Consider the following 27,803-nt stretch of genomic DNA (forward strand, 5'->3'; position numbering starts at 1 on the left):
TGCTGTTTCAGGGCACCAGGCCTGGGACCGTATTGCAAACATCAAATACTTTGTAAACCGTTGTTTGATGCAATCTCACGTTAGTTCTCGGATTGAGTTTCATTTTTTTTAAATTGAAAAGCAGTTAATAGTTTTAAGGCGCCAAGGCGCCCACGCCCGCGCGGCTCCCATGGCGATGGGCGGTTGGTCCGTGACGTCACAGAGGCCGGGCTCGAGCAGAGACGACAGCGCCGCCGTCGCCATCTTGACGGGAGATCGCAGCCGAGAGAGCGCGAGCGAGTGGGCGGCTGGCGGTTCCGCGAGAGTCAGTCTGAGCACAGCCGCGTCTCACAAGCCACCGGTCACAACAAGTAATATATATATATATATTAAAAAAAAGTTGACTTTATACCATCTTGATTATATATATATATATTTTTTTTACTTCCACAATTTCTACGAGCAAAGATGAGCGACATCGACGAGGCAGCCTACGAGGGGAGGGTGAGTGGAGTGAACAGTTTGGAAATAAAAAAGAGGATTAATGACTGTTGAGGGAGGAGGATATTTTATATATAATATATTAAAAAACAAAATGGAGACTGGAGTAACGTCATGGCGGCGAGGCCCGGGCCTAACGTGGCGCCTTCCTGAGTGCGGCGGGTGATTGTCGCCGAACGAGTCCGCAGGCTTCACGTTAGACACAGGCCTTGGATCCAGGTGGTGAGGAGGAGGAGAGAGGGGAGGAGAGAGGGGGGGGGGGGGAGTAGTTTTACACACGACTGGGCCACTTAAAATGGAGCCGGTTGATGTTTGTGATTGTAAAATGTAATCGATCGTAAATTCGGTTACACTTCGTGGCCTCCTGCGGGCACAGGCGAGCTCTCGAGTCCCCGGACTCGGGATCTTTGTCTTTGCCGACTTCTCTCTCTCTCTCTCTTTCCGCCCGCCCCGGGCTTCTCATTAGTTTGGGGTTCGGTTTAGTCTCGGTTATACTTTTTCCGAGATCTGCTTTTCCCTCCGGATCGGTTCTAATCCGACTCTGGCTCTTGAGCATCTGTTCAAATCGGTTCTAAAAGTGGAGACCGGAGGGGCCGCACAAACCGCCTGGCCGCGTGCCAGCACCTGGCGGCCTCGCGTCCCCTTCCCTCCCCCCCCCCCCCCCCCCCCAGATAGTCAGCCGAGCCGGCAACTACCAAATCTTCAACCCTCGGAGCGAATCAGTCACCGTTTTCAAATTTAACTTTAGACCATTGAATATGGTGCAAGTTGACGGAAATCAGCAAGAAGGCGCGCGTATATTCGGGATTGTTGTACCAATATTTGTTCCGATGTGAGGGACAGCCAAGTGCTAAAATGATTACTAGCACGGTAAAATCCCAGAAAATGCTTTCTTCGTTATTTCCGGAGTAAAATGGACTTGAAGGTGTGGGAGTGTTTATCCCTTTTGACTCGTTATTCCTTTCATTTAAAAAAAAATTCTTCTCATTTGGCAACTTAGTTCTAATTACGTTAGGTTTTGTCATCGTTTAAGTTGAGGAACGATTGGTATTGAATAGCGTTGTGCAATACGACTTTGTTGAGGCGCAATCTCAAATGTGTTGTCACACTCAGTTTTAGAGTAGTCCAACACAAGTTAGTGTCTTTGATTCCATACATTTCATGATAACTATTAAATCTTATCAAATTCTGTCTTGTCTCTGCTCCTGTTCCCAGTATTCCTAATGGGACGTTACTGATGGCTTTAAAAGCTGCAAATGTCACATAGCTCGGTGGGATGGTAAGGGATGCCAAGAAATCATGGAGCGTTTTTTATGCAGTTGTTGGGGTGGAGATGGGCTGCAGTATAATAAATATAAGCCCAGTATGGATGATGATAATAGACCAGTAGTTCTACCGTGGTAACTTTTTCATTGTCCTGTGGCAATCTTAAACTCCAGTGTGTCCTGTAGACATTACAGCATAAAGTAATCTGATTGAAGATTAATTGAGTTGTTATCCCAATGCTGAAAAATACCTCTGCATGAACTGATAAAAGTAATCAAACACAAAATGTTGAAAATTGTTTTTTTAAACCCACCTAGTGGTCAGTCTTAATTATTTTTTAAAAATACTTTAAGCATTATGCATCCAGATTCCTACAATGTACTAGGGGTGCACATTGACTGTTGGAAGTCCATTCTAATAAAGTGTGTCTTAGCTATATTATTTGACCTTTTCAGATAGTGTATGTACTTTTCCTTCTTTTAACTGTCATTTTATTTGGCATGTTTTCACTAGCAATTTTTCCTGTGGTATTTTTATCTTGCCCCTTCTCATGCTGTGATAAACTTACTGCTGCAGGCCATTTAGTACCCATTTTGCCGATTTCTGCTGAAGGTAGTGGCTCATGCTGGGATACAATTCCATTGGTGCATACAGTCATCTTGTGATTTACCTAAATTCTTGTATGAATATAGGCTAATGCTTTAAGTAATTAGCATAGCACTGCACCCTCATCAGTTTCCATCTGGGATGTTGCTGGAATTGGGATCCAAGGGGGTGAGATTTTATTAAAACAAAAACATTGAAGTCTTTTGGAAGTAAGCCAAGGGAGTTTTTATTGTAGATCTGAGTGGTCCTCAAGCAAGTCATTGCTCAGGGTTGCAGCCCTTGAGGGGAAAGTAGTTCAGTGCTCCTGGTCTAAATGATGAATGTGGGGGCGTCAGAGCCAAAGCCAATGATGTCCTTATACATGCACTTTATAGCAGGGGTCAATGACCAGAATTCTGGCTGAATTTTTTTGTGCTTCCACTGACATTTTAAATGAGATAAGCTAACTTGACACAGATCAAAGACTTAACCTGGGACCATTCTGATCTGTATGGTCAGCACAGGACTACATGATGCATTTACTTGTTGAACTGTACCCTAATATTGATCATTCTGATGGAGAATCTGTTTTACTGAAATCATTCTTATTGAGGTAAAATTAACGTGGTCTTGGCTATTACTATCTTCCCAAGTTTCCATTTTGTTTTATAGTGGTAAATATTTACTGACTTATTGGAGTAGGTTCAGCCCATCGAAAGGTCACAAACTTTGTTCCACGTCTTCAATCTTACCGTTGTCCTTTAAAACGAAATCGATTTGTAAGTTCTAACAATGTGCTTAAGTTTATTTCATTTTTATTTTCCAGCTGGGAACAATTGGTCTTGAGACCTATCAGGCTCCTTCTGAAAATTGGGTTCAGAGTTGGAACAGTACATCAAACTCCCGTTCCCGGGGTTGGGGGGTGGGGAAATTCTTCCTGGTTTTAAACTGATGCTATTAGGAATGATTAGGAAACATAATGTACTTAATCTTGGTTGATCAAAGCTTCTAATTACTGATTTGTTCAGTGACATTCTATCAATAAGCATAATTTGTTCAAAAAGAAAGCAACAGCAGAGGGTATTAATTAACTTCAGTATAGTTTTGCACATAAGGTGCTGATGTCTTGTGTAATTTGCTAGTTCCATTGGAGGACATCACTAAAACTGGGCTCAATGGTGTGTTTTAATAACAAATGTATTTAATAACAAAGATTATTCTCTTTAGTATAATGGTTTTGGATTGTTTGAGATTTTGCTAATGAATATTTTCACCCAACTCAGAAAATTTGAAAATGTAGGACCTTGTAGGGGAGCGAAGTGGCAGAACTCAAATATATTGATTTCAAAATAGTTAACATTTTGTCATAATTTGGGGGTAGATGGGTGGAGATAGAAGTACTGTTGTGTTTACGTTTTGAGTGCTGCAAAGCTAACGGAGGAGTGCTGCAATTGCTCTTTGCCACTCCTCGATTAGGAAAGGGAAAAATCAGTGTTCTTGTTTGAGTTTGGCTGTAATGGTCGGTCAGATGTACAGTCTGTCAAACCTCACATTCCAGACTCGTGTGTTAAAAATGTCCACTTGCAAGAGGTACATGAGGGTTAGTGGAAATGTACTTCAGCATGACCCTCCCTCCTCCCTCCACCCCCCAGGCCTTCAGTAGAATAGTAGTGATGGGGGAGGGGAATTAATAGACCTGGGGGAAGGGAGTCCTTAAATAAAACATTGACTGTGTAAAGGAGAAAGAAAAGCATGTATAACTTTTATGGGGGCTGGGAGAGCCTAACTTGCAGGAGGTCATTTTCCATTTAACTGTTTCTCTTCTCATGGGGAGCCATCATTTCAAATCTTAACCAGCACCCAGAGGCACCTTGGTTTATGAGGGCAGTCCACATGTCTGTTGAAGTGGCTCATTAATTTGTTCAGAAGCTAGTCTTTGGGATTAGTTTGGCGACCAATCTAAGATGTGCCTGATCAGGATTAAAATTGGTACAAGCAATATGCATAGCATTATCAAGGAGAATGGGCATAATCAAGTTAGAAGACCCCTCTCATAGAACATAAAAATTTTGAAACAAAGTATCAGCCACGGGAAAACAGAGGATGGAAAAGTTATCCTGTATGATTTTTATAATTGTAAATTGATTCTAAACATTTTTAGGTATAAAATAAAATGCTAGTGTTCACTACTATGTCTCTGCTCAGTAAATGGGTACTCCATACAGTTCAATTAGTAAATGGTGCAACTAGCATATTAGTTTACAGTCTTGGTCATTAATATTTTGTGTTGAAGCCGATGCAAACCTACCTAAATAATAATTTGAGTGGTTTAAGCGGATAAATTAGATGGGTTGACTATGTTTGAACAGGTGTATTTTGGTGAATTTTATTGCACAAAGGTTGAGGGTTTTCTATTTTGGGCACAAGTGTCAAGTATCCCCAGGTATAGTATAGCCACATTTTGAGTAAAATTTTGTTCTTTTGCAAAAATGACAATTAAAATAACATTTATAAAAAGTGAGACCATCCTGATTGGTGTGCTTCAGGTACTGCATCATTTACCCCAGCTAACAACTGATGCATTGGGGCCTTCCCAGCCTAAATTACAATTGCAAACATTTTAGTTACTAAAAAATTCAGCGTTAAAGGACATCGCTGCCAGTGCTGCAGTGTCCTTGATGGATTGTTAACGTAATGTGTATATATATATGTATGTTATATTTTACACACAGTAACTAATGTGTGTTCTTCAGATAAAAGTTTTTGGGAGAATTGTGAACCTACACTCAAAACATTGTCAAAGCTATGACCTCTATTGAGTGAACTATTTGATTGAGATATTGGTTGGAGACAATTTGGTATGTATTTTTTGACTTCTCACAACATTATGCAGAACTAATAATCCAGAGAAAGTGAGTTCAAATCCCACTGGAAGTTTGAGAATTTCAATTCAAGTCAGAAATATGGAAATAAAAAGCTGGTATCAGTAAGTAACCACCAAGCGTTGGGATTGTTGTAAAAACCCAACTGGTTCACAAATGTCCTTAGGGAATGAAATTTGTCTTTACCCAGTCTGTTTATATGTGCCTCCAGTCCCATACCAATGTGGTTACTCTGAAGTGGTCTAGCAGGCCACTCAGTTCTATAGAACAGAAAAGGGCGCACCACCACTTTCTCAGGGTAACAAATGTTGACATTGTCAGTGACGCCCACGTCCCAAGAATGAATAATAAAAATTCATGCATTAAGACAGAGAATATAGTCACTCTCTTACCTGTCTCTGATGACTTCATGTTGCTGTTTCTCCCGAGTCTTATCTTCTGCTTCAATTTCTATTTCTTTCTGTTGAGGTGACGGGTGGTTTGGTGATATGGCAGGGAAAGGAGCCATTGATGGCTGCATTTGCGGTGGGGATTGTGAAGGAAATGTAGCCATCAGCACCTCCCATGTCCCCTGCCCCAATTAGTCGTACTTTCCCATTGTGTTACGTACCCATTTACTTCCCCACGACCCATCCCCCTTACCACCCCCTCATTCACATTATTATCCCGTCTCTTTCCCTTGGAATAACCTACTGACATCCCCCTCCCTGTATCCTTGCTCCCCTGCCGTTCACCTGTAAGCTTACATCCACTCCCACTTTCTCCCTTCATGGGTAGGTTCTTAGAAGCCAGAGGACACTTCACCCTATTTTCCTCCTACCCGCCCCCCTTCCTATCCATTTTCCTCAGAGGCTTTGTTTGCCTTCAAACTTTTTTTAAAAAAATTCAGAATGGAATGAGGAAAGGAACAGTGTCTTTCCCTCTCCTTGCCTCATTGATGTTAGAAATTGATTTCAGTCTCATGGGTGTAAGTGATTGGCATTGTCTTTTTCTAACTCAAAGACATAGGCGAGACAATATAAGAAATAGGAGCAGGAGTAGGCCATATGGCCCCTCAAGCCTGCTCCGCCATTCAATAAGATCATGGCTGATCTTCGACCTCAACTCCACTTTCCCTCCCAATCCCTTGATTCCCTTAGAGTCTATCGACCTCAGTCTTGAATATACTCAATGACTGAGCATTCACAATCCTCTGAGGTAGGGAATTCCAAAGATTCACAATCCTGAATGAAGAAATTTCTCATCTCAATCCTAAATGACTGACCGACCCCTTATCCTGAGACTATGCCTCCTAGTTCTAGACTCTCCAGCCAGGGGAAACAGCCTCTCAGAATCTTATGTTTCAATGAGATCACTGCTCATTCTTCTAAACTCCAGAGAGTATAGGCCCATTCTACTCATTCTCTGCTCATAGGACAACCCTCTCATTCCAGGAACCAATCCAGTGAACCTTTGTTGCACTGCCTCTAAGGCAAGTATATCCTTCCTTAGTTAAGGAGAACAAAACTCTACACCTACTCCAGGTGTGGTCTCACCAAAGCCCTGTACAATTACAGCAAGACTGCCTTACTCTTGTACTCCAATCCCCTTGCACTCCAATCCCCTTGCAATAAAGGCCAACGTACCATTTGCGTTCCTAATTGCTTGCTGTACATGTATGTTAACTTTGTGTTTCATGTACGAAGACACCAAAATCCCTCTGAACACCAACATTTAATAGTTTCTCACCATTTAAAAAACATTCTGTTTTTCTATTCTTCCTACAAAGTGAATTACCTCACATTTCCCCACATTATACTCCATCTGCCACCGTCTTGCCCACTCACTTAACCTGTCTATATCCCTTTGCAGACTCTGTGTCCTCCTCACAGCTTACTTTCCCACTTAGCTTTGTATCGTCAGCAAACTTGGATACATTACACACGGTCCCTTCATCTAAACCATTAATATAGATTGTAAATAGCTGAGGCCCCAGCACCGATGCTCGCGGCACCCCACTAGTTACAACCTGCCAACCTGAAAATTACCCGTTTATTCCTACTCTTGTTTTCTGCCGTTAACCAATCCTCTATCCATGCTGATATATTATTCCCAGCCCCATGAATCCTTATCTTGTGTAACAATCATTTCATGTGACACCTTATCGAATGCCTTTTGAAAATCCAAATATACTACATCCATTGGTTCCCTCTTATCTACCCTGCTAGTTACACCTAGTTAGTAAATGTTACCTCAATAAAACTTATTAAACTGTCCTTGTTTTTGCAGAAAAACTAATTAACACATTCCTGGAAGCTAAAGAACAATTACCAGTAAAGCTAACTGAACAGTACCTATTGACCTGGGAAATTAGCTGCATGCACGTACTTAGACTGTAATGTGGAGAAAAATATAAAGTCCAAACCCGAGCTTTTGGTAAAAGCTGAGGCCGTCCAAGTAAAAAATTTAATGAAAGCATTAAAACATGCAAAAGACAATTTGATGTATAAATCTAATCATGAAATATGTAATTTTTTAAATTTTGGTTAAACCCTTTGGACATTAGAAATTTCAGTTGTGGGGAAAATGGCAGGTGGAATAAATTGTGGGAACCCGATGGCCAGATTGTGCAGAGTGGTGTGTTTCCATGGTGTTTTCCAATAGAAGTTGACATGACATCTAATTGAATAGTTCACATTAATAGAGGTTATGGCTTTGACAGTATTTTGGGCACAGATTTGCAATTTTGAATAATGTGCACGGAAAGTAGTTAAATCATTTTGAGAGAAATTAATTGACCTGTTCAGCTGACTTGAGTTTAAAATAGTGCCAGGTGCTACTTTTGGGTTTACATCAAATGGTGTGAAAGCCTCTTGTCTCCTTTTTCTTTCCATCTCCATAACTGGGACCACTGTTTTATGGTGATTGATTGAATATGTCAAAATCTGTTTCTTAAATAGGATTCTAGGATTTTGACCGGCATTTTAGCAATCCTAGTCTACTCTTTTGTTTATAATTGGACCCATTGATTTATGATAAATGAATATGAAATGTTTTTTTATAGCATGTGATTGTCGGATTTTTTCAGTTTTAGGGATCGCCTTCCATAATTCAGTCCCGTTTTTGTGTAAATCTGTAGCCTTGCTCATAGTTTACAAGGCCTATATTGAAGCTTATTGCCCGATGCAGTCCAGTATATGGTGGATGAGACCTGACAGCATAAATTGGCCGAAGAATATGGAAGTGTCAACACTGCTGCATTGGTGTGGTTTCTGAGGTTATGGATAATTAGTTGGTGTAATGCAGTAGGAGCTTTATCCTGCATCTAGCCTGACTATACCTGTACTTGGGAGTCACTGATACTAACTTAAGGTGCAGAAGTTGGGGGGGGGGGGGGTTTGAATTCTGTTACACTCCTTGAGCACAACTTTCACCAAAACAAATTAAGCTTAGTGTATGGGTTGGAATGTTCTTCCACTCACACTTTTATTCTACCTTTATAGTGACTAGCTCACTTGACTGCTTTGAAGCTGTGCATTATTTGGTAATAATTACGTTAACCACTGTGCTACTAAAGTACTTGGCACTTTGTAATTCCATCTAGTAAATTAGTTATTTTTGAATATTGAAGGTGTGCTATTAGTTGGCAGTCCTGGTGTTATGTTGTACTGTACATTTAAACAAAGTTTACGGGTTGTAGATCAGAACATACATTTTTTCCTGTCACAGTATTTCAGTTGTTGCCAGTTACTGTTTTGAGGAAATGGTGATGGGAACTGGAATTTAATTAGTTCAGCCTCAAAGTTGCAAAATCAAGGTTTGGATTTTGGATCTGTACAGCCACGTGACCAGGAGACACAAATGCATTACAAATTAGCTTGAACTTAAGGTTGGGTTACAGTGGTGTAACTATTTTAAACACCTATTGTAACATCTTTCTTTGCTAATAATTAAGGATAATCACCTTGTTCTTAGACAATCTAAATTAACTGCAACCCTGCATTTCCAGGACAGATATATTCAGCACAATTAGTTGATAGTGAAAATTGATAAACCAGGAAATGTTTTTTCCCCAAATGTCTTAAATCATAACTTCCTGATTTTTCTGTACCAGGCACATAGTATTACTATGCAGTTTCGAATTTTTCCTCCAAGAGCATTTTTTTTGTTGGTAGAGTGAAGAGGGAAAGAATTACAAATTCATGGCAGTTTCTCAATTTAATCAGATACTTTTTGTTGTATCAGTATTTTTAAAACTTTAATCACTGAAAGTAAACTAAGTAAAACCAAAGGAGTTCATATTTGTTGCAGGCATTTTATGAAGGGACTTTTTTTTATTAAAAGTAATGGAATTATTACACCTGCTGGTGTTTAGTTAGAAAGATGGTAGGCTATAGTACAAATCCAGCAGATTGTAACCCCATGCTTCATCCTACTGAATGTTCTTTTTCCATTAAGGTTAATATTGAAGAAATGGAAGAGTATTTTCCAAGAATGTGGAAGAATAATCAAGATAACAGAAGGCTAATCACAAGTATTGCAGATCAGAAAATAAAATTTGAATGGGAAATGAACAGAAGATTGGTCAGATAGAAGAGCTTGCTTTTATAAGGCATTAATGAATTGTTTGAATTGGGAAGAATACACGGAGTATGAAAACTCTGAAAATGAAGAAATGAAGAAAAGTAGAAAGCAAGAGTGAACTAAAATTAAAAGAATCTGGAAAATTAAAAGAATCTGGAAAATTAAAAGAATCTGGAAGATTGAATGTGTCCTAGGTTAAGTAATGTATGGTTTATGTTCACGTGTCTGTATGCTCAAGTTTTAGCATAAAATGCATGATTATTTAAGAAAGTTTCATAGAATGTTGGTGATTAGGTATATTTGTAGGGAATGTGTATTCTTTAGGAATGTGCAGTACTTACTGTGGGTTGAAGTTTTCTGTGCTTTAGCAGGGGCCAAAGTGACATTGGTGAAGGATACTTAACCATTTTGTCCCTCTGCTACTACCTGAGACAGTATCTGAATTGTAGATGCTCACTAAGGTTTAACAATTTCATATTTTGTATGGTACAATAAATAACTTTGTTCTGTCATACCAGGAGTCCCGCTCGCCATCAAAATCTCCAAGTGGGAGTGCTGGCCGTGTAAAATCAGAAAGTCGTTCTGCATCTCGCAGTCCGTCAAGGGCCTCGAAACGTTCAGAATCTCGCTCCCGATCAAGGTCCAAGTCTAGGTAAGTGTATTTATTTAGCAGGTAGGTATGATTAATATAATCTACCCTTTTTGTTTAAAAGAAAGAGCTTGAGTACCTTACTGCGCATCATTGTGTATGTAACACTATAAGCCTATAATGTTGCTGATTGGTCAATGGTATCCACATGACAACACAATTTTCTACTGCTAATCCTACTTTTCTATTTTTTAGTTCTACTTTTCCATTTTTATACAAAAAATATTCTCCTTTCTCTCCTCTCTTCCCCACTCCCCCCGAGTATAGTCAAGTCATATGTTGTCTCCCTGGCTAACAGCTGCATTCTTCTTCCCACTTAATCCCAAATGGTGTTTCCTTAGCCTCCCCAATATTCCTCCTTGCCTGTTCTTGATGCTCTAGTCTTGTGCTTCCTTCCTCACATTGCTACTCCATTCCTCAGCCTCAAGCAAAATACAATCAGTGATCAGCTAGTAGTCATTGATTTCATTTTTCTATATCTTTTTAATTTTTTGTGGTAATTGAGGGAAATATGTAACACCTAGCGCTGACCTTCCTTCATAAACCCTGTCTTTTCACCAGATAATTGCTAAACATATTTTTACCAAGCTTAATTATAAAAGACCATGCTGGGAACTATACTGTGCTTGATCATGCTATGTTATGTTATATGAAATTAAAAATTGAATCTATAATCTCTGGGTTCCTCTCATTGACTTGGAGTCATCATTGCAAATGACCTATGTATCTGACATTGGTCAATTGAAATAACTTGGTAAGTAAAAAGGTTTTAGCAGATGTTACAGCTGTCATATCTGTAATTGTTGCAAAAAAGGCAACTTGTATAGTTTGCTGTTTGTAGTTTGCAGGAAGAAAAATGCAAGGGCACAGTTCTTGATGCAAGTATCAATAATGCAAGTTATTTCATAAAGCAATGGATAGAGGTAAAGAAAGAATAACTTGTATCTGATCTTAGCCAATCAGCCATACTGTTAGGGCATTTCATCTTGTGGCCTGCAGTTCCTAATTCCAAACAAGTTGCTCTGCTCCTTTATTAGCTGCTAGGCATACTATCTGATGATTAACACAAGCATGATAGAAATAGAATGATACAGTTTTTAAATACCTGTTAGTTTTTCTGTCACTGCACTGTTGGGGATACAGAGGGAGTCTGAATCATGTTGGAATAGAGAGGACCAATTGTTGAATTATTTCAGTCCTCACAGAAACTTCAATATGGAGTGGCTTATCTGGCTCCTGAGCTGCATGCTTCTTTTTGCAGGTCTTTGAGCACTGTAACTTTTTATTTTGATTTGCAATGAAATTTAAGTATCTGCATAAGGTGGTTGAGGTCATTTCTTTCTACCTGGATGTGAATGGAGGGGACGGGCAGGCCATTGCAGGCTTATGCTGAGATGATGGTAGTTACTAAGATATCAGTCAATGTACAGGCTTGCCACTATCTACTGCAGCTTTACCTGAGGCATTTCTGAAGAGCAGCTGTCTCTGAATTGGGCAGAAATACAATATTAAATGCATAAAATCATTTTGTTTTTGCTTACTTTAATTCCTTCAGTCTTGACACATCTCAAATGCACTACAAAAAATGAAAAATATCTCATTTTATTTTGCTGACTTTGTCTTAAAACACTTTTGTAAATATTGTTAAATCTCAAAGTCTACTATAGAAATTAAAAATATATGCAAAAATGCAAATTTTAATTTATGCATTATTCACTGTCAACAGATACTGATCTTGCACAGTAACTTTTTTCAACTGCACCTACATAGAATGATAACTTCAGAAATGCGTAGAAAAATGAGTGTGGTGGAATGCAGGGAAGCTAAACTAGACTTAATCTAGGCCTATGTGATCCATTTACCAGTTGTGACGTGCAAATCCAGTCCAGTACTCCAAAAGGCTGGATATCCGTGACCAATTACATGTTTACTTTTATTTCTTGCTAGAATCGAATGCTGATGGCGCACTTGCTTATAGGCTTTATCAATGAAAGTTGGAATATAAAAGAAAATGTTCATACAAACTTTAAACTTGTGTGCTGCATGTTTATGAAAATATACTAACAGGAGTCTTTTTAAAAATCTTACTGCCAGATCTCACTCTCGGAGACATTCACACCGACGCTATTCACGCTCCAGATCACGTTCCCATTCGCACAGAAGGCGATCCCGCAGCAGATCTTACACACCCGAGTATCGATCACGGAGAAGAAGCCGTAGTCATTCTCCAATGTCCAGCCGAAGGCGTCATGCAGGCAGTAGAGTAGGTTATTGCATTGAAATACATGTATAATCTAACTGGTGAGGGGTGAATAACAAGTATTCCTTCATGAGTGCATACGGCTTATAGGATTGACTCGTCTTTGAGGAGTGAAAGAATACTTGGAACTATCTGCCACCCATTGAGATGTTTTAATTAAGCTAGTTACTATATATTTGGATGAGAGAACCAAATGTAATATTGCCGAATTTGCTGACGATACAAAACTAGATGGGATTGTGAGTTGTGAGGAGGTTGCAAAGAGGCTTCGAGGCATTTTAGACAAGTTGAGTGAGTGGGCACATACATAGCAGATGCAGTATAATGTGGATCAATGTGAAGTTATCCACTTTGAAAGGAAAAACAGAACGGCAGAGTATTATTTAAATGGTGGTAGATTGGGAAATGTTGATGTACAAAGGGACCTGGGTGTCCTTGTACACCAGTCACTGAAAGCAAACATGCAGGTGCAGCAAGCAGTTAGGAAGGCAAATGGTATGTTGGCCTTCATTGCAAGAGGTTTTGAGTACAGGAGCAAGGATGTCTTACTGCAGTTATACAGGGCCTTGGTGAGACCACACCTGGAGTATTGTGTGCAGTTTTGGTCTCCTTACCTAAGACAGGATATATTTGCCATAGAGGGAGTGCAGCGAAGGTTCATCAGACTGATTCCTGGGATGGCAGAACTGTCGTATGAGGAGAGATTGGGTCGACTAGGCCTGTATTTACTAGAGTTTAGAAGAATGAGAGGGAATCTCATTGAAAAGTATAAAATTCTGACAGGCCTGGACAGACTGGATGCAGGGAAGATATTTCCCCTGGCTGGGGGATCTAGAACGAGGGGTCACAGTCTCAGGATATGGGGTAGGACATTTAGGACTGAGATGAGGAGAAATTTCTTCACTCAGAGGGTGGTGAACCTGTGGAATTCTCTACTGTGGAGGCCAAGTAACTGAATATATTAAAGAAGGAGCTAGATAGATTTCTAGACACTAAAGGCATCAAGGGGTATGGGGAGAGAGCGGGAATATGGTATTGAGATAGAGGATCAGCCATGATCATATTGAATGGCGGAGCAGACTCAAAGTGTTTCCTAGCTTCACTCCTGAAAGTCCTGGCTCTAATTTTTAGGCTATGTCCCTGAGTCCTAGACTCCCCAACCAGCAGAAATAGTTTCTCTCTACCCTATCAATTCCCCATAACGTCTTGAAAACTTCGATCAAATCACCCCTTAACCGTATAAATTCCAGGGAATACAACCCTAGTTTGAGACAAAGCAGCTTGCTTGATTGGCACCCCATCCACCAACCTAAACATTCACTCCCTTCACCACCGCGCACTGTGGCTGCAGTGTGTACCATCTACTGGATGCACTGCAGCAACTTGCCGAGGCTTCTTCGACAGCACCTCCCGAACCCGCGACCTCTGCCACCTGGAAGGACAAGGGCAGCAGGCACATGGGAACAGCACCACCTGCATGTTCCCTTCCGAGTTACCATCCCGACTTGGAAATATATTGCCGTTCCTTCATCGTCGCTGGATCAAATTCCTGGAACTCCCTACCTAACAGCACCGTGGGAGAACCTTCACCACACGGACTGCAGCGGTTCAAGAAGGCGGCTCACCACCACCTTCTCGAGGGCAATCGGGGATATGCAATAAATGCTGGCATTGCCAGCGACACCCACATCTCATGAACAAATTTTAAAAAACCTCTCCTCGTAATTTAACCCTTGGAGTCCAGGTATCATTCTAGTAAAACAAAACGCTGCACTCCCTCCAAGGCCAATATATCCTTCTTAAGGTGCATTGCCCAGAACTGAACACAGTACTCCAGGTATGGTCTAACCAGGGCTTTGTATAGCTGTAGCATAACTTTTACCCCCTTGTGTTCCAGTCCTCTAGATATATAGGCCAGAATTAGCCATTTTGATTACTTTCTGTACTTGTCCATGACATTTTAATCTCTGAAGATGGACCCCTAAGTCTCTTTGGACATCCACTGTTTTGAGCTTTTCACCATTTAGAAAGCACTCTGATCTATCCTTTTTAGGTCCAAAATGGATGACCTCACACTTGTCTATATTGAAATCCATTTGCCACAGTTTTGCCCATTCACTCAATCTATTAATATCTCTCTAATTTTATGCTTCCATCTACACTGCTACCTAGCTATGTATCATCGGCAAACTTGGATATATGGCTTTCTATCCCGTCATCTAAGATGTTAATAAATACAGTGAATAGTTGAGGCCCCAACACAGATCCCTGTGGGACTCCACTAGTCCCATCCTGCCAACTTGAGTATCTGCCCATTATCTCTCTCTCCTGCTGCTCAGTCAATTTCCTAGCCAGGTCAATTATTTGGAATGCTGCACGCAGCTCTTGTGACTATTTTAGTGTTGATTCACACAAGTGAGTGGTCATTTGCCAGAGCAAGACAATTGTGCACATCTATAGAAATACAAATTTTGTTAATTATTTTGATAGGATGTATAAAGTTCGGAGACTTCAGCATTAATGTAGCAAAATCTATACTTGAATAATAAGTTACTCTTTGTATGCAGTAATATTATTCAATATTCTTGTGCTGTGGTTTTTTGGGGTATTTTTGGACTGCTGGCTTGATAGCTACTGTTGACATTGTCTTCACAATCCTCCAGCTGCAGTTGTGAAGAGTTTTGTGAGAGTTGATGGGCATTATGCCACCTGATAGAGGAGCGTTCCACCTTTATGGGAGGGGAGAAATTCATTCTGTCCATCTTGTCCTACAGACGGGCCATGTGTCGGCGAAACACGGAGGAGCATTGATCGTAGACGTGGAGAAGTCCGCTGCCAGGACTGCCCCGTCGTCTCAGATGAAGGATGATTCGTGGAGGCGAGCAGCATATGGGAAAAAAGAAGGAAAACTTGGATCTCAAAATGTAAATTGAAAACTTTTTTCAAAACAAGTTCATTGTTTCCAGATATCTAATGGATGTGTTGTGCATTTAATCTCTTTACAGCAACGTGTTTGATAAAACATTGGACCTCTTGCAATTCTTACTCTTAACAAATTATACATAAACGCATAACTATCTAGCAAGTTGTAGCTTGACCTAGTTGTCTGCTTTGTGTGTCTGTACCATTGTCGTCCTTTTCCTCCTTGCCACTGTGTTAATCATGGGAGCATCTTGTAGCTTAGAGATCTGAAAGAAAGGCTCACTGCACAATTAGCCAATTTAATTTACTTTAATTTATGTTCTTACAAACCTTTCCAGTTTACTGTTGACTTGGAATTGGGCAACTTGACTCTGTCCTTGTAATCTACACTCAAGTCTTCTGTTTATCAGGAATTTAAAATTATTCTTAGCCGGTTGTTGTAAGGTTAGACAGAGCAGCCTTGATCTAATTGAATGGTGGAACAGGCTTGAGTGGCTGAATGGCCGATGCCTGTCATATGTTCCTAGACTGTAAGAAAGGCTGGCCTTGAAATAAATTTGTAACCCATCATTACTGCAAAATATGTGAACTAAAACAGATAATGTCACATCTTCTCCATTTCAATGTGGAATTACCTTTTCTCTTGCCTGTCATACAATTCTGCTTGGTTAAATTTGGTAACATCAGCTGCAGCTGATTCATGTAATTTTGTTTCCTTTAATCACTTGTAAATGACTTGCTCACAACTAATTGTGGGTAAATGCCAATCAAGCTATCTTGTTGCTATATGTTGTATTCTTCCTCATTTACTTAGTTCAATCACTAATTGTATTATTGCTCATTTACTTTTCAGTTTAGACATGTGAAGCCCATTTCTTCCACTTTTTTCTCACACACACACGTGTTATACCTCACATAAATGACTGGTAGTGCTGCAATGAAAGGCTAATATTTTTTATTAGGATAGAACTGGAATTAGTGCAATGCATTTTTAAAAATCTGCTTGCGGGGTACTGCTACAGTTTTAGAGAAATGCTGTGGGCAAGTCTGTAATCTGGACATTGAGTGCAAAATTTGAATTTGTGGAGTTGGGCCTCGTAGATAGGGTGTCACAAAATCATTCATTGGGTCATTCAGGCAGCACTTGGGATGGGCTATGTTCAAACAGCTTATTTGAAATCCAAATCGATGGTGCATTTTTGTTGGGGGAAAAAAAAGACAGTTGAAGTTATAGGGCAAGATTCTGTGATAGTAACCCCCTATGACCTTGTTCAGTAAACACTATCCCAGGTAGTCACTATTTTCTGTACAAACATTGTGTGCTGGTACGATTGCCCATACAAAAGTGTGGATGTGGCATTTCCTATGGTAAATGCTGGGGCTATTGTGGTAACGTCCCTTATTAAGCATGGATTAAGCAATGCTGAGAATACAAAGCCAATACTCTAGGGACTTTGACACCATTTGAAACTAGTAAGAAAGAAACTTTGATGGAGAATTTTAATTTGTAACAGTAGTTCCAAACAGACAGTGGTATGTGACGAGCAGTCATTGGGACATTTAGACAACTCCACAGAGAAAATGTGAAAGCATTATACTTAAGGTCTAGGTTAATTTTTGTTGAGTTGAATGTATGTGTGCTTTAAGGGTTGGCATGGGAAGAAGTCAAAAATGTGAGTTCTGTAATGGACGAACACTTGAAGATTTTACAGTTGAAGGCTTCAGACAGAAATGTAGACTGATTGCATATTAAGTTTACTTTGGGATTCTACGCAAAGAATGTGATGAACATGTCTAGTGTCTTTAATTGCTGGTCGACAATGTATAGAAAGTTAAATGTCCATTAAACTAATTTTGCCATTCTCATTCTTTAATGAGGTTAAAAAGCAGTAAATACTAATACACTTACTTTATGTAACTTACAATGAAAGGCCATGCTGATTCTTGTCAAAGGAAACTTTGTATGTAGTCAGACCTGATAATATATGGTTTCTGGGGGGTGGAATTTACTAAAATTTGTCATTGGAGCATTTTCCAGCATCCAGCACTGCTAAATTCTTCCACTCAATACAGGAGACTTGTTTCAGAGCTATTAATGCAAAAACAATGTCCAGTGAATACAAAAAGTGAGTGGCTATATATATGTACACTACTTTCTGTAGTTATACAAGCTATATTTTCCTGCAGCATACAGTAGAATATATGGCAACCACAACATTCCTACCAAAAAGGAAAAAGCGAACATTGCAAGTAATGTTACACTGCTAAGCAATGTTATGTTTGTATATTAGGAATAAAACAATCTTGATAGTTGGTTAGATAGTAGTGATGCACCTTGAGGCTGAGATGACAATTTCACATTGAGGTTACAAGCTCTGTCATTTTATTGCCTCCACACTCTCTAAATACTGTAACCTGTGAAATCCTGCAGATTATTTCTTTGTAACTTTACCTCCTGTCATATTGTGAAGTTACACTTCAGCCCAGGTGCCCATTGTGTAGCCACTTCTCATGAAGATAGATTATGGTAGGTTAGTGTCATAGAGACTAACCGTTCTTAATTTGGGGTTTGTAATAGCTGCATTGCTTGTTTTGTGTCTCCAAACTGACTGCTGATTGTACACATGTTTGTGTTGCATGTGTTGGTCAAAGCCAACAGTTGACAATATTGCATACTTGGGTGCACTTACATAATCCAAAAAAATGTGTTTTTGTGCTTATAGACAGTTTTTAATATCACCACAGCACTTCAAAAAGTTGGTCCGATAAGACGTTGTAGTTAAATAAATGCTGGGGCTCTCTACATTGCTTTAGCATGCCTGCCAAAAGTTGTTTTGTGACAGTTTTTCTAAAGCACTTTTTAAAATAAAACTCTGGAAATCTTTGGAATCCGGCTGTCCGATATTTAATTGAAATAAATGCACTGATGCTGGATATATGAATCATTTGAGGGCACCCACTTGCTGCATAGAAACTGTTATGTAGCAGTTAATCTGATCACTTACTGTTTCCCAGCAATTACAATTTGAATTCTAATCTTTTCCCCCCAAAAATCGAGATACTGGAGCAAATTATAGCATCCCCGCTACTAGTCTGTAAAATCAGCTAACTTGGTATAGACTGGCCATTAAACCTGAGTCTTTTCTGATCTGTGTGGCTCACTATCTCCCCCACATGGTGCATTTACACAGATGGTGATGTAATTGTTTAAAGGAGAAGGAATGGCTGTTGGCTATATCCTGTTCAAAGTACTCACTTCCAAATGTATTGTACAATGTCTACAAATTAATAAATAGCAATGTTGCAGATTTTACAGGCTATTTTTAGCCTTAAAAAAAATCAACATTTTAAGTTTCCCTTGAGAGAGGCTGCTAATTATATAGGGTGCAGATGGTCTGCATTTATCCGTGACTTCAGTAGGTTAGTGGGAGCTGGTACTTTTGGCCAGACTGGATGAAACATCAATTGTGGCAGATTACCGCTGAGTACTCGGCTGGTCATTTTCTCAAGGATGAGGGGGATGGGGGTTGTTGTGACTGCAGACTGGCTTTCATTGAAATCAGTGAAGATTGTGGGACACAGCTGGATGGTTTCCATAATTGTCATTGCAGCAGTTGGAAAATTGGAGAGCTGAAATGTCAGATTTTGTGGGGCAAAAACCTGTAAATGGAATATTTTCTGAAAGATGGAAAATAGTTGATGCATTGTGGGTTGTAGTACTTTTAAGCAAAAAGCTCCCTTACCTCCTTCGGGCTCTTGTTTTTGGTTCTGTGACCTCTTCGTTTATGTAGGTTACAGGCTCACTAAAAAGGCTATTTACTTTCATTCTTATAAAATCATTATTGTGACTTCAGAAGCAGTTGTTTCTGTTCTGTTTACATATTTCTGAAGGCTACATCCTCCATTTAATTGTTAGTGTAAACATTTGTCCTATGAGATGCCATAAATTGTTGTAAAATAGTTGCATTGTTTTTGCAGGCTAATCCAGATCCAAATACCTGCCTAGGTGTTTTTGGCCTTAGTTTGTACACCACTGAGCGGGACCTTCGTGAAGTTTTCTCTCGCTATGGACCATTGGCGGGAGTCAATGTTGTTTATGATCAACGGACAGGGCGGTCGAGAGGATTTGCATTTGTTTACTTCGAAAGACTAGAGGATGCTAAAGAGGTAACCTGAGGGCTATAAGATAACAGTAGTTCAGATCAAATTTGTGTTTGTAGTTGTTAGAACTCATTTATATACTGTTAACTCTCAAATTTTTGGCCCTGTCTATATGTTGACATGTCGTTGCATAGCAAGTTCTATTTGCTAATTCCACATATGAATGGCTTGTTGGTTAAGTACGTTATATTTATCCAGTAAGCCACTGGGGAACTTAGCACTATTTTTCAATGGATAGAATTTGATGAGTGCAAATGAAAACTCAATTTTGGTTGGTTTTAAAGATTTTTTTCATTCTGCAGGCGATGGAACGCGCTAACGGAATGGAACTCGATGGTAGGCGGATTCGTGTAGATTATTCTATTACAAAGAGGCCCCACACTCCCACTCCTGGGATCTATATGGGACGACCTACTCAGTAAGGATAAATAACTTCCATCTTTCTTCCGGACTTCCATCCAGTTTGGTGTATTTACTAATATGGTTTCTTTTATTCCGTATTTATTAGCAGCAGCGGTGGAGGTGGTGGTGGTGGTGGAGGCCGTCGCCGAGATTCATACTATGATCGAGGATACGATAAATATGATCGATATGATGATCGGGACTACGATTATCGGTATAGGTAAAGCATTCTATAATGGTCCGGCAGCTAAAGTCCATAACATGTCTGGATTACGTTGTGGAGGGTGAAATCATAAAACTTAAAGATAATAACTTCAGCATCCTCTACACGTACGGTTTAATCCAGGCTTCAATTCATTGGTGCTATACATGACATCCAATTCCTATGTTATATACGAGCCCTGTTCACATGCTGGAGCACTAATTAATTTTTTCTCAGGCTGGAGAACATTCCTTGCTCCTAGCATTGTTTGTTATGGTAGACCTCAGGATATTCAGAGCTTCTGCAGAAATTGTAGGTTGGAATAGTTAGATTTCTTGTATTGGCTATTGCTGATCTCCTTGTTCTAGTTACTAAAGTTTTCAGTGTTCCTTTTTAAGTTTGTCAAAAGTTCACTGACATTTTCAAGGACTCCAGTCTTTGAGTTTAAAAGAAACCACAATAGCACCATATTAGAAATCGCTACAATGTTAATTTCAAGCTCTGCCAAAGGAACCTTTCAGTGCTTCTCGCCCATTGCAATCAATTCTAATAGGCCATCATATGTCCCTGAGACCTCAGTCTACTAATCCTTCCTGGACAAATTATTATATGCGTTCAAGCCTCTTCAAATATGCGATCAGAAGTTTCATTCGTGGAAATTAGCAATATTAATTTTACGCTTTGCTCGCAAGGTTAGTGAGGTACAAAATCATGGAGTCAGACCTATTTGATCTAGTACTCACGTGCCTGGTGTTTCTATCTAGAGTAAAAATACTTAGTCGGAGGAGGGCCAATTTCAGTGGGTTGAGAACGGATCTGGCCTGGGTAAATTGGAATCAAAGATTGGCAGGCAAAACTGTAATCGAACGGTGGGCGGCCTTTAAAGAGGCAATGGTTTGGGTACAGTCTAGGTACATTCCCATGAGGTGGAAAGGTAGGGCAACCAAAGCCAGAGCTCCCCAGATGACGAAAGAGATAGAGAGTAAGATGAAGCAGAAAAGGGGGGCGTATGACAGATGTCAGGTTGATAATACAGGTGAGAACCAGGCTGAATATAGAAAGTTCAGAGGGAACTTAGGAACAGGAGTAGGCCATTCAGCCCCTCATGCCTGCTCCGCCGTTTGATAAGATCATGGATGATCTGTGATGATCAGATCTGATCTGAGGGGAAGTGAAAAAGGAAGAGGGGCAAAGAGAGGGTATGAGAACAGACTGGCAACTAACTAACACAAAGGGAATCCAAAAGCCTTCTGTAGGCATATATATATAGTAAATGGGTAATAGGAAGAGGGTTGGGGCCAATTAGGAACCAAAAAGGAGACCACCTCATGGAGGAGGAGGACATGGCCGAGGCACTAAATGACTACTTTGCATCTGTCTTTACCAAGGAAGAAGATGCTGCCAAAGTCACAGTAAAAGGGGAGGTAGTTGAGATACTGGGCTAAAAATTGATAGAGGAGGTACTAGAAAGGCTAGCTGCACTTTAAAGTAGATAAGTCACCCGGTCCGGATGGGATGCATCCTAGGTTGCTGAGGGAAGTAAGGTTGGAAATTATGGAGGTACTGGCCATAATCTTCCAATTATCCTTCGATGCAGGGTGGTGGGGTGGCGTTGGTAGCTTGGATAAGAAATTGGCTGAGACTGGAAACAGAGTTGTGGTGAACGGTTGTTTTTCGGACTGGAGGGAGGTATACAGTGGTGTTTCCCAGGGGTAGGTACTAGGACCACTGCTTTTCTTGATATGTATTAATGACTTGAACTCGGGTGAGCAGGGCACTATTTCAAAATTTGCAGATGACACAAAACTTAGAAGTGTCGTGAACAGTGAGGAGGATACTGATAGACTTCATGAGGACATAGACAGGCTGGTGGAATGGCCGGACATTTAACGCAGAAGTGCGAAGTGATACATTTCGGTAGGAAGAACGAGGAGAGGCAATATAAACTAAAGGGTACAATTCTAAATGGGGGTGCAGGAACAGAGACACCTGGTGGTATAAGTGCACAGGTCTTTGAAGGTGGCAGGGCAGGTTGCGAAAGCAGTTTAAAAAGCATACGGGATTCTGGGATTTATAAATAGAGGCAAGGAGTACAGTAGCAAGGAGGTTATGATCAACCTTTATAAAACACTGGTTAAGCTACATCTGGAGTATTGTGTACAATTCTGGGCACTGCACTTTAGGAAGGATGTGAAGGCCTGAGAGAGGGTGCAGAAAAGATTTACTAGAATGATAACATTTGGACTTCGAAGCAGAGACTCAGGTCAAGTTCCTGTTTTTAATACTTGATGAATCATACTTTCTATTATGTATCTAACAAGATGGCCACGCACTGAGTGTGATTTTTTTTTTTAGCAAATAAATTTAGCCTGGTTTCTAATGAGCAGTAACATTTAATTTGAAACTATAGCATGCCTTAAGTTGTGTCTGAGATTTGGTTGGCCTACCATATGCAATGGTTTGTATACTGTGCAGCAACTTTGTGGCAGAGTCATTTCTGCTGTCCAACCAGGATATGAAATAGCCGTAGGTGTGAAGTGAATGCTCCTGTTCTCGAGAAAGCCTCTAATGTACAATCCTTTCCATGGGCGGGGGGGGGGGGGTACTTAGAAACTTGAACAGATTTAAACACATTGCACTGTTACCATTGGTAATGCCATTCCTTCTGAAGATTATACAACTTCTCTGACGTATTGCCAAACTTAATATTCTATTGTCGATGTATGTAATACGCAGTTTGCACTGGAATTTCTGTTCCATAACTTGAGTCCCATATGCCGTAAACTGTTTGCGGGCATCGTTACTTAAGTCATTTCAGTGATTGTCGGCATTCAACTGTCATACTTTGTGTACTGTTTTGAACTTTCATGGATTCTCCTGTGGCCAAGAGGTGGAGTAGGTGGCCATATTAGATGTGCAACAGCAGCTCAATACCAACTTTTCTTATTTGCCCTTTCCCTTCTTCACAATTAGCAGAGTAAGTGATTGACTATGCATCCCTTCACGTAATTTGGGGTCATGTTAGTGTTCTGGCTCGGTACAGCACACTGTGTCACATAAATGAGAGAATGAAATCATAGAAAATTTATGGCACAGAAGGAGGCCATTCGGCCCATCACGTCCGCACCGGCTGAAAAACGAGCCACCCCGCCTAATCCCACTTTCCCGCATTTTGTCCGTAGCCCTGCAGGTCACAGCTTTTCCGGTGCACATCCAGGTATTTTTTAACTGAGTTGAGGGTTTCTGCCTCTATCACCCTCACAGGCAGTGAGTTCCAGGCCCCCACCACCCTCTGGGTGAAAAAAAATGTCCTCCTTTCTGCTCTAATCCTTCTACCAATCACTTTAAATCCATGCCCCCTGGCTATTGACCCCTCCGCTAAGGGAAATAGGTCCTTCAGATCCACTCTATCTAGGCCCCTCATAATTTTGTACACCTCAATCAAATCACCCCTCAGCCTCCTCTATTCCAAGGAAAACAACCCCATCATAGCTAAAATTCTCCAGTCCTGGCAACATCCTCGTAAATCTCCTCTTGACCCTCTCTAGTGCAATTACATCTTTCCTGTAATGTGGTGACCAGAACTCTGCGCGGTACTCAAGCTGTGGCCTAACTAGTGTTTTATACAGATCCAGCATAACATCCCTGCTTTTATATTCTATGCCTCGGCTTATAAAGGAAAGCATTCCATATGCCTTAACCACCTTATCTACCTGTCCTGCTACCTTCAGGGATCTGTGGATACGCACTCCAAGATCCTTCACTTCCTCCATACCTGTCAGTATCCTCCCATTTATTGTGTATTCCCTTGCCTTGTTTGCTCTCCCCAAATGCATTACCTCACATTTCTCCGAATTGAACTCCATTTGCCACTTTTCTGCACATCTGACCAATCCATTGGTATCTTCCTGCAGTCCTCCTCACTATCAACCACACGGCCTATCTTTGTGTCATCTGCAAATTTCTTAGTCGTGCCCCCATGTTAAAGTCCAAATCGTTAATGTCTACCACAAAAAGTAAGGGACCAAGTACCGAGCCCTACGGCACCCCACTGGAAATAGCCTTCCAGTCGCAAAAACACCCGTTGACCATTACCCTTTGTTTCCTGCCACTGAGCTAATTTTGGATCCAATTTGCCACATTCCCTTGGATCCCATGGGCCTTTATGTTTTTGACTAACCTGCCATGTGGGACCTCGTCAAAAGCATTGCTAAAGTCCACATCAATTGCGCTACTCTCATCGATCCTCCTCGTCACTTTCTCGAAAAATTCAATCACGTTAGTCAGACACGACCTCCCCTTATCAAGGACTGTCAGCACGGATTTGTTTAGTTCAAGCCTTTCTAGGTCCTGTCCTTCAGAATTGATTCCAGTAATTTGCCCACCATTGAGGTTCGGCTGACTGGCCTGTAATTACTTGGTCTATCCTTCGCTCCCTCTTTAAACAACGGTACAATGTTAGCAGTCCTCCAATCCTCCAGCACTACACCTGTATCCAGTGAAGTTTGGAAAATGATTATTAAAGCCTCCGCTATTTCCTACCTGGCTTCTTTTAACAGCCTGGGATACATTTCATCCAGCCCTGGTGATTTATCCACTTTCAAAGATGCTAATCCCCTTAATACTTCCTCTCACCTATGTTTATCCCATCCAATATTTCACTCCTCTTCAACTTCAATCCCTGCATCATCCCTCTCCTTTGCTGGGAAGAATATGTTTTTATAATTCAAATATTCTGGATTTCAAGTTATGGTTTGGTGTATAAAATCCAAATCAAGCATTTCTTACCTTCCTTTCTTTCCTCCCTCCTCTTTCTCCCCCTGCCCCGCCCCGCCCACCCCCCCCCCCCCCCTCCCTCCCTCCAAAAAAGCTCAGTGTCCTGGAGATAGCAACTCATACTCAGTATGGTGATTAAAAAAAGATCTGGTTGCTCACTGAAGTGGCCATTCTTCGTATGTGCAATGATGGCCAGCAAACTATTTTACCATGAAGGGAATCACACACTGTTCACAGTCAGCATCCATGTGTTAATTTCCAGCTGCGGTCATTGGGTAAACTAAGCCTTCAAAGTTATACAATGAGCTGCTTTACGTAATGTGGCCATGCAATAGTTCTGTTGACCAGGAACTGCAGTGGGCCACTGCCAAAATGATTTTTTTTTTAAGGTAGCGCAGTCTTTAACTAATTTATATTGTTTCATTATAGTAGGCGACGATCGCCATCACCGTACTACAGCAGAGGATACCGGTCGCGCTCAAGATCTCGTTCCTATTCGCCACGTAAGTACTAAAACTGAATTATTATTTGTATTACAGATGCCTAAGCAAATTTAACTTAAACTAAGCTAATCATGAAAATGTATGGCAGTCCAGTGCAGTAGCTAATAAGGTTGATTATAGTAATTCAAACATGGTGGTAATCGGATTAATTAATGTCATAATTACATTTTTGTTTTGCAGGTCGTTATTGACCAGACTCTCCTGCTTGCTGGGCAACTGTCTCAAGATTTTTAATCAACGTGTTAGTGACTTTTTTGGCGGGGTGGGGGGGGGGGGGGAGGGTTAAGATTTTGGTAGTTGTGCATGATAGTTTCTGTGGCTATATAACTGCTTTGGAAAGGCCATTCTAAAAGCTACTTGCTTGAACTGATTTATGTAGTTCATAACCTGATGTAAGGAAGGGACAGGGCTGGAATTTAATGGTAATCTTTTAATTACCAAGTACAGGTTGTTTTTGAACACGCAAATGCCAACATTCATTAGTTTTGTGATGGTGTTTGACTTTGTCATGGGGTTGTATTTGCTGTTTGAAGCTGTCCTAGAGTTCTGAGATGTATTCTTTTTTTTATTAAAATAAACCTGATGTAAACGTAGAAAAGATCAGTATATGCATTTTACAAAATAACTATTGAAAATGTGCAGAAGGGTAGACTGTTGTAATGTCCTTCTGAAAGATTCTAAAAACAGACGTGCAAGTCTTGGAACCTACTGATCTGACCAGGTAATAGTGGAACATTGAATTTCTGCCCTAGATTGAAAATGTGATGTGACGGAACTCTGTAACAATGTGTCTTCACAGTTGTAAAGGATTATAAGAATTAAATTTTTGTTTTTAGTTATTGGTGTATTTCTATATTCTGACTTGCAAGATAGTCCCTGCATATTGACCAACTGCTATAATGTACAACGGTTTACTAAAAATTAAAGATGCCTCTGAGTGGGAGGTTCTTGGGATGTTCCATGGATTGCTGTTGGATAGTCTGATTTAACTATTTAATAGTAAGGAATCTTTCTGGAAATGACCATTTCTGAAGAGACAGCCTCCTGCACAGTTGTACCATTTTTTAAAAAAAAACTAGATTCTGAATGAGACTTCCCTTTACTTACACTATCACCTTACATGCAGAACGCGGGCCATAGAAACTAGAACGTTGCTTTTAGAGCAGAATATAATGGGTTTTTTTTGGTAACGCAGAATAACAAATACAGAAGTACAAAGTGAACAACATTTTCATTACATGCAGAGTTAACATTTTCATTCCCAAACTCGCGACCTCTACCACCGAGAAGGACAAGGGCAGCAGTTGCATGGGAACACCACCAACTGCACGTTCCCCTCCAAGTCACACACCATCCTGACTTGGAAATAGATCGCCATTCCTTCACCGTCACTGGGTCAAAATCCTGGAACACCGCACTTAATAGCACTGTGGGGGAGTACCTTCACCATACGGACTGCAGCGGTTCAAGAAGCCGGCTCACCACCACCTTCTCAAGGGCAATTAGGGATGGGCAATAAATGCTGGTCTTACCAGTGAGGCCCACACCCCATGAATAATTTTTTTTCTAAAAATGAGATATTCTGCAACTGATTATCCAATGCAAAGCTAACCTGAGCATGAATGGTTCCGTGCAGTAAAAAGAATTGATTATAAGAATTGGTAGGAGGTGATCCCCAAAAATCTCAGATCCAATTGGCAAGGAAGGGAACAAAAGAATGGAGAAAAGGAGACAGACTTGCAAGGGAATTCTGTGATCAAAAAGCCTAAGATTGAATGCTATTTATGCTATTCAAAGAAAGATTGTGTCTGGAGGAACTTTGGATTGAGATGCAACAAATACATCACCTGTCAGTAGTTTCCCCACCTGTAACCAGATTGAATGGATAGTGTAGGTATACATCAACAAGCAGCACATAATAACTTACCTTTTTCGAGAGAAACTTGAGATCTACTGATTTACAGCTTTTTATTCTAAATTTAAAATATTTCTACAAACTTCTGTGCACTTACTGAAGCACTAGCCTCTCATTATAGTGGGTATACACTATAAGTAGCAGTAAAGCTACTTTATCCTTATTTCCTCCTCTTATACTGGTATGCAGACTTATTTCCTTTATTTTGAATGTAGTCTGATGTGACTATTACAACAA

At 40.4% G+C, this 27,803-nt stretch overlaps 1 protein-coding gene across 6 annotated transcripts; it reads left to right on the forward strand.

The window, feature by feature from the left end:
• The first annotated feature begins 235 nt into the window (after positions 1-235).
• tra2a (transformer 2 alpha homolog) lies at positions 236-26,490 on the forward strand. Of its 6 annotated transcripts, XM_068003446.1 has the most exons (10): positions 237-483; positions 9,651-9,980; positions 10,295-10,428; positions 12,520-12,688; positions 15,460-15,609; positions 19,586-19,774; positions 20,071-20,186; positions 20,277-20,390; positions 25,578-25,651; positions 25,832-26,490. In XM_068003446.1, the coding sequence occupies exons 2-10, from the start codon at positions 9,960-9,962 to the stop codon at positions 25,840-25,842; spliced, it is 978 nt and encodes a 325-aa protein (XP_067859547.1). In that variant the 5' UTR covers positions 237-483; positions 9,651-9,959; the 3' UTR covers positions 25,843-26,490. The 6 variants fall into 6 exon arrangements, with proteins under 6 accessions (XP_067859530.1, XP_067859520.1, XP_067859511.1 ...); XM_068003429.1 differs by lacking the exon at positions 9,651-9,980 and having other exon boundaries at positions 236-483; positions 20,277-20,384; XM_068003419.1 differs by lacking the exon at positions 9,651-9,980 and having other exon boundaries at positions 236-483; positions 20,280-20,390.
• Positions 26,491-27,803: the final 1,313 nt, after the last annotated feature.

This window comes from Heptranchias perlo, chromosome 2, assembly GCF_035084215.1.
Source record: "Heptranchias perlo isolate sHepPer1 chromosome 2, sHepPer1.hap1, whole genome shotgun sequence".
In the NCBI taxonomy this organism is placed as follows: Eukaryota; Metazoa; Chordata; class Chondrichthyes; order Hexanchiformes; family Hexanchidae; genus Heptranchias; species Heptranchias perlo.

Bases quoted from the DNA above. Each gene is read 5' to 3' on its own strand.
- tra2a (XM_068003410.1), top strand. From the start codon at position 448: ATGAGCGACATCGACGAGGCAGCCTACGAGGGGAGG. The intron at 20,187-20,276 runs GTAAGGATAAAT...CGTATTTATTAG, and splicing joins TATATGGGACGACCTACTCA to CAGCAGCGGTGGAGGTGGTG. The intron at 20,391-25,577 runs GTAAAGCATTCT...GTTTCATTATAG, and splicing joins GACTACGATTATCGGTATAG to TAGGCGACGATCGCCATCAC.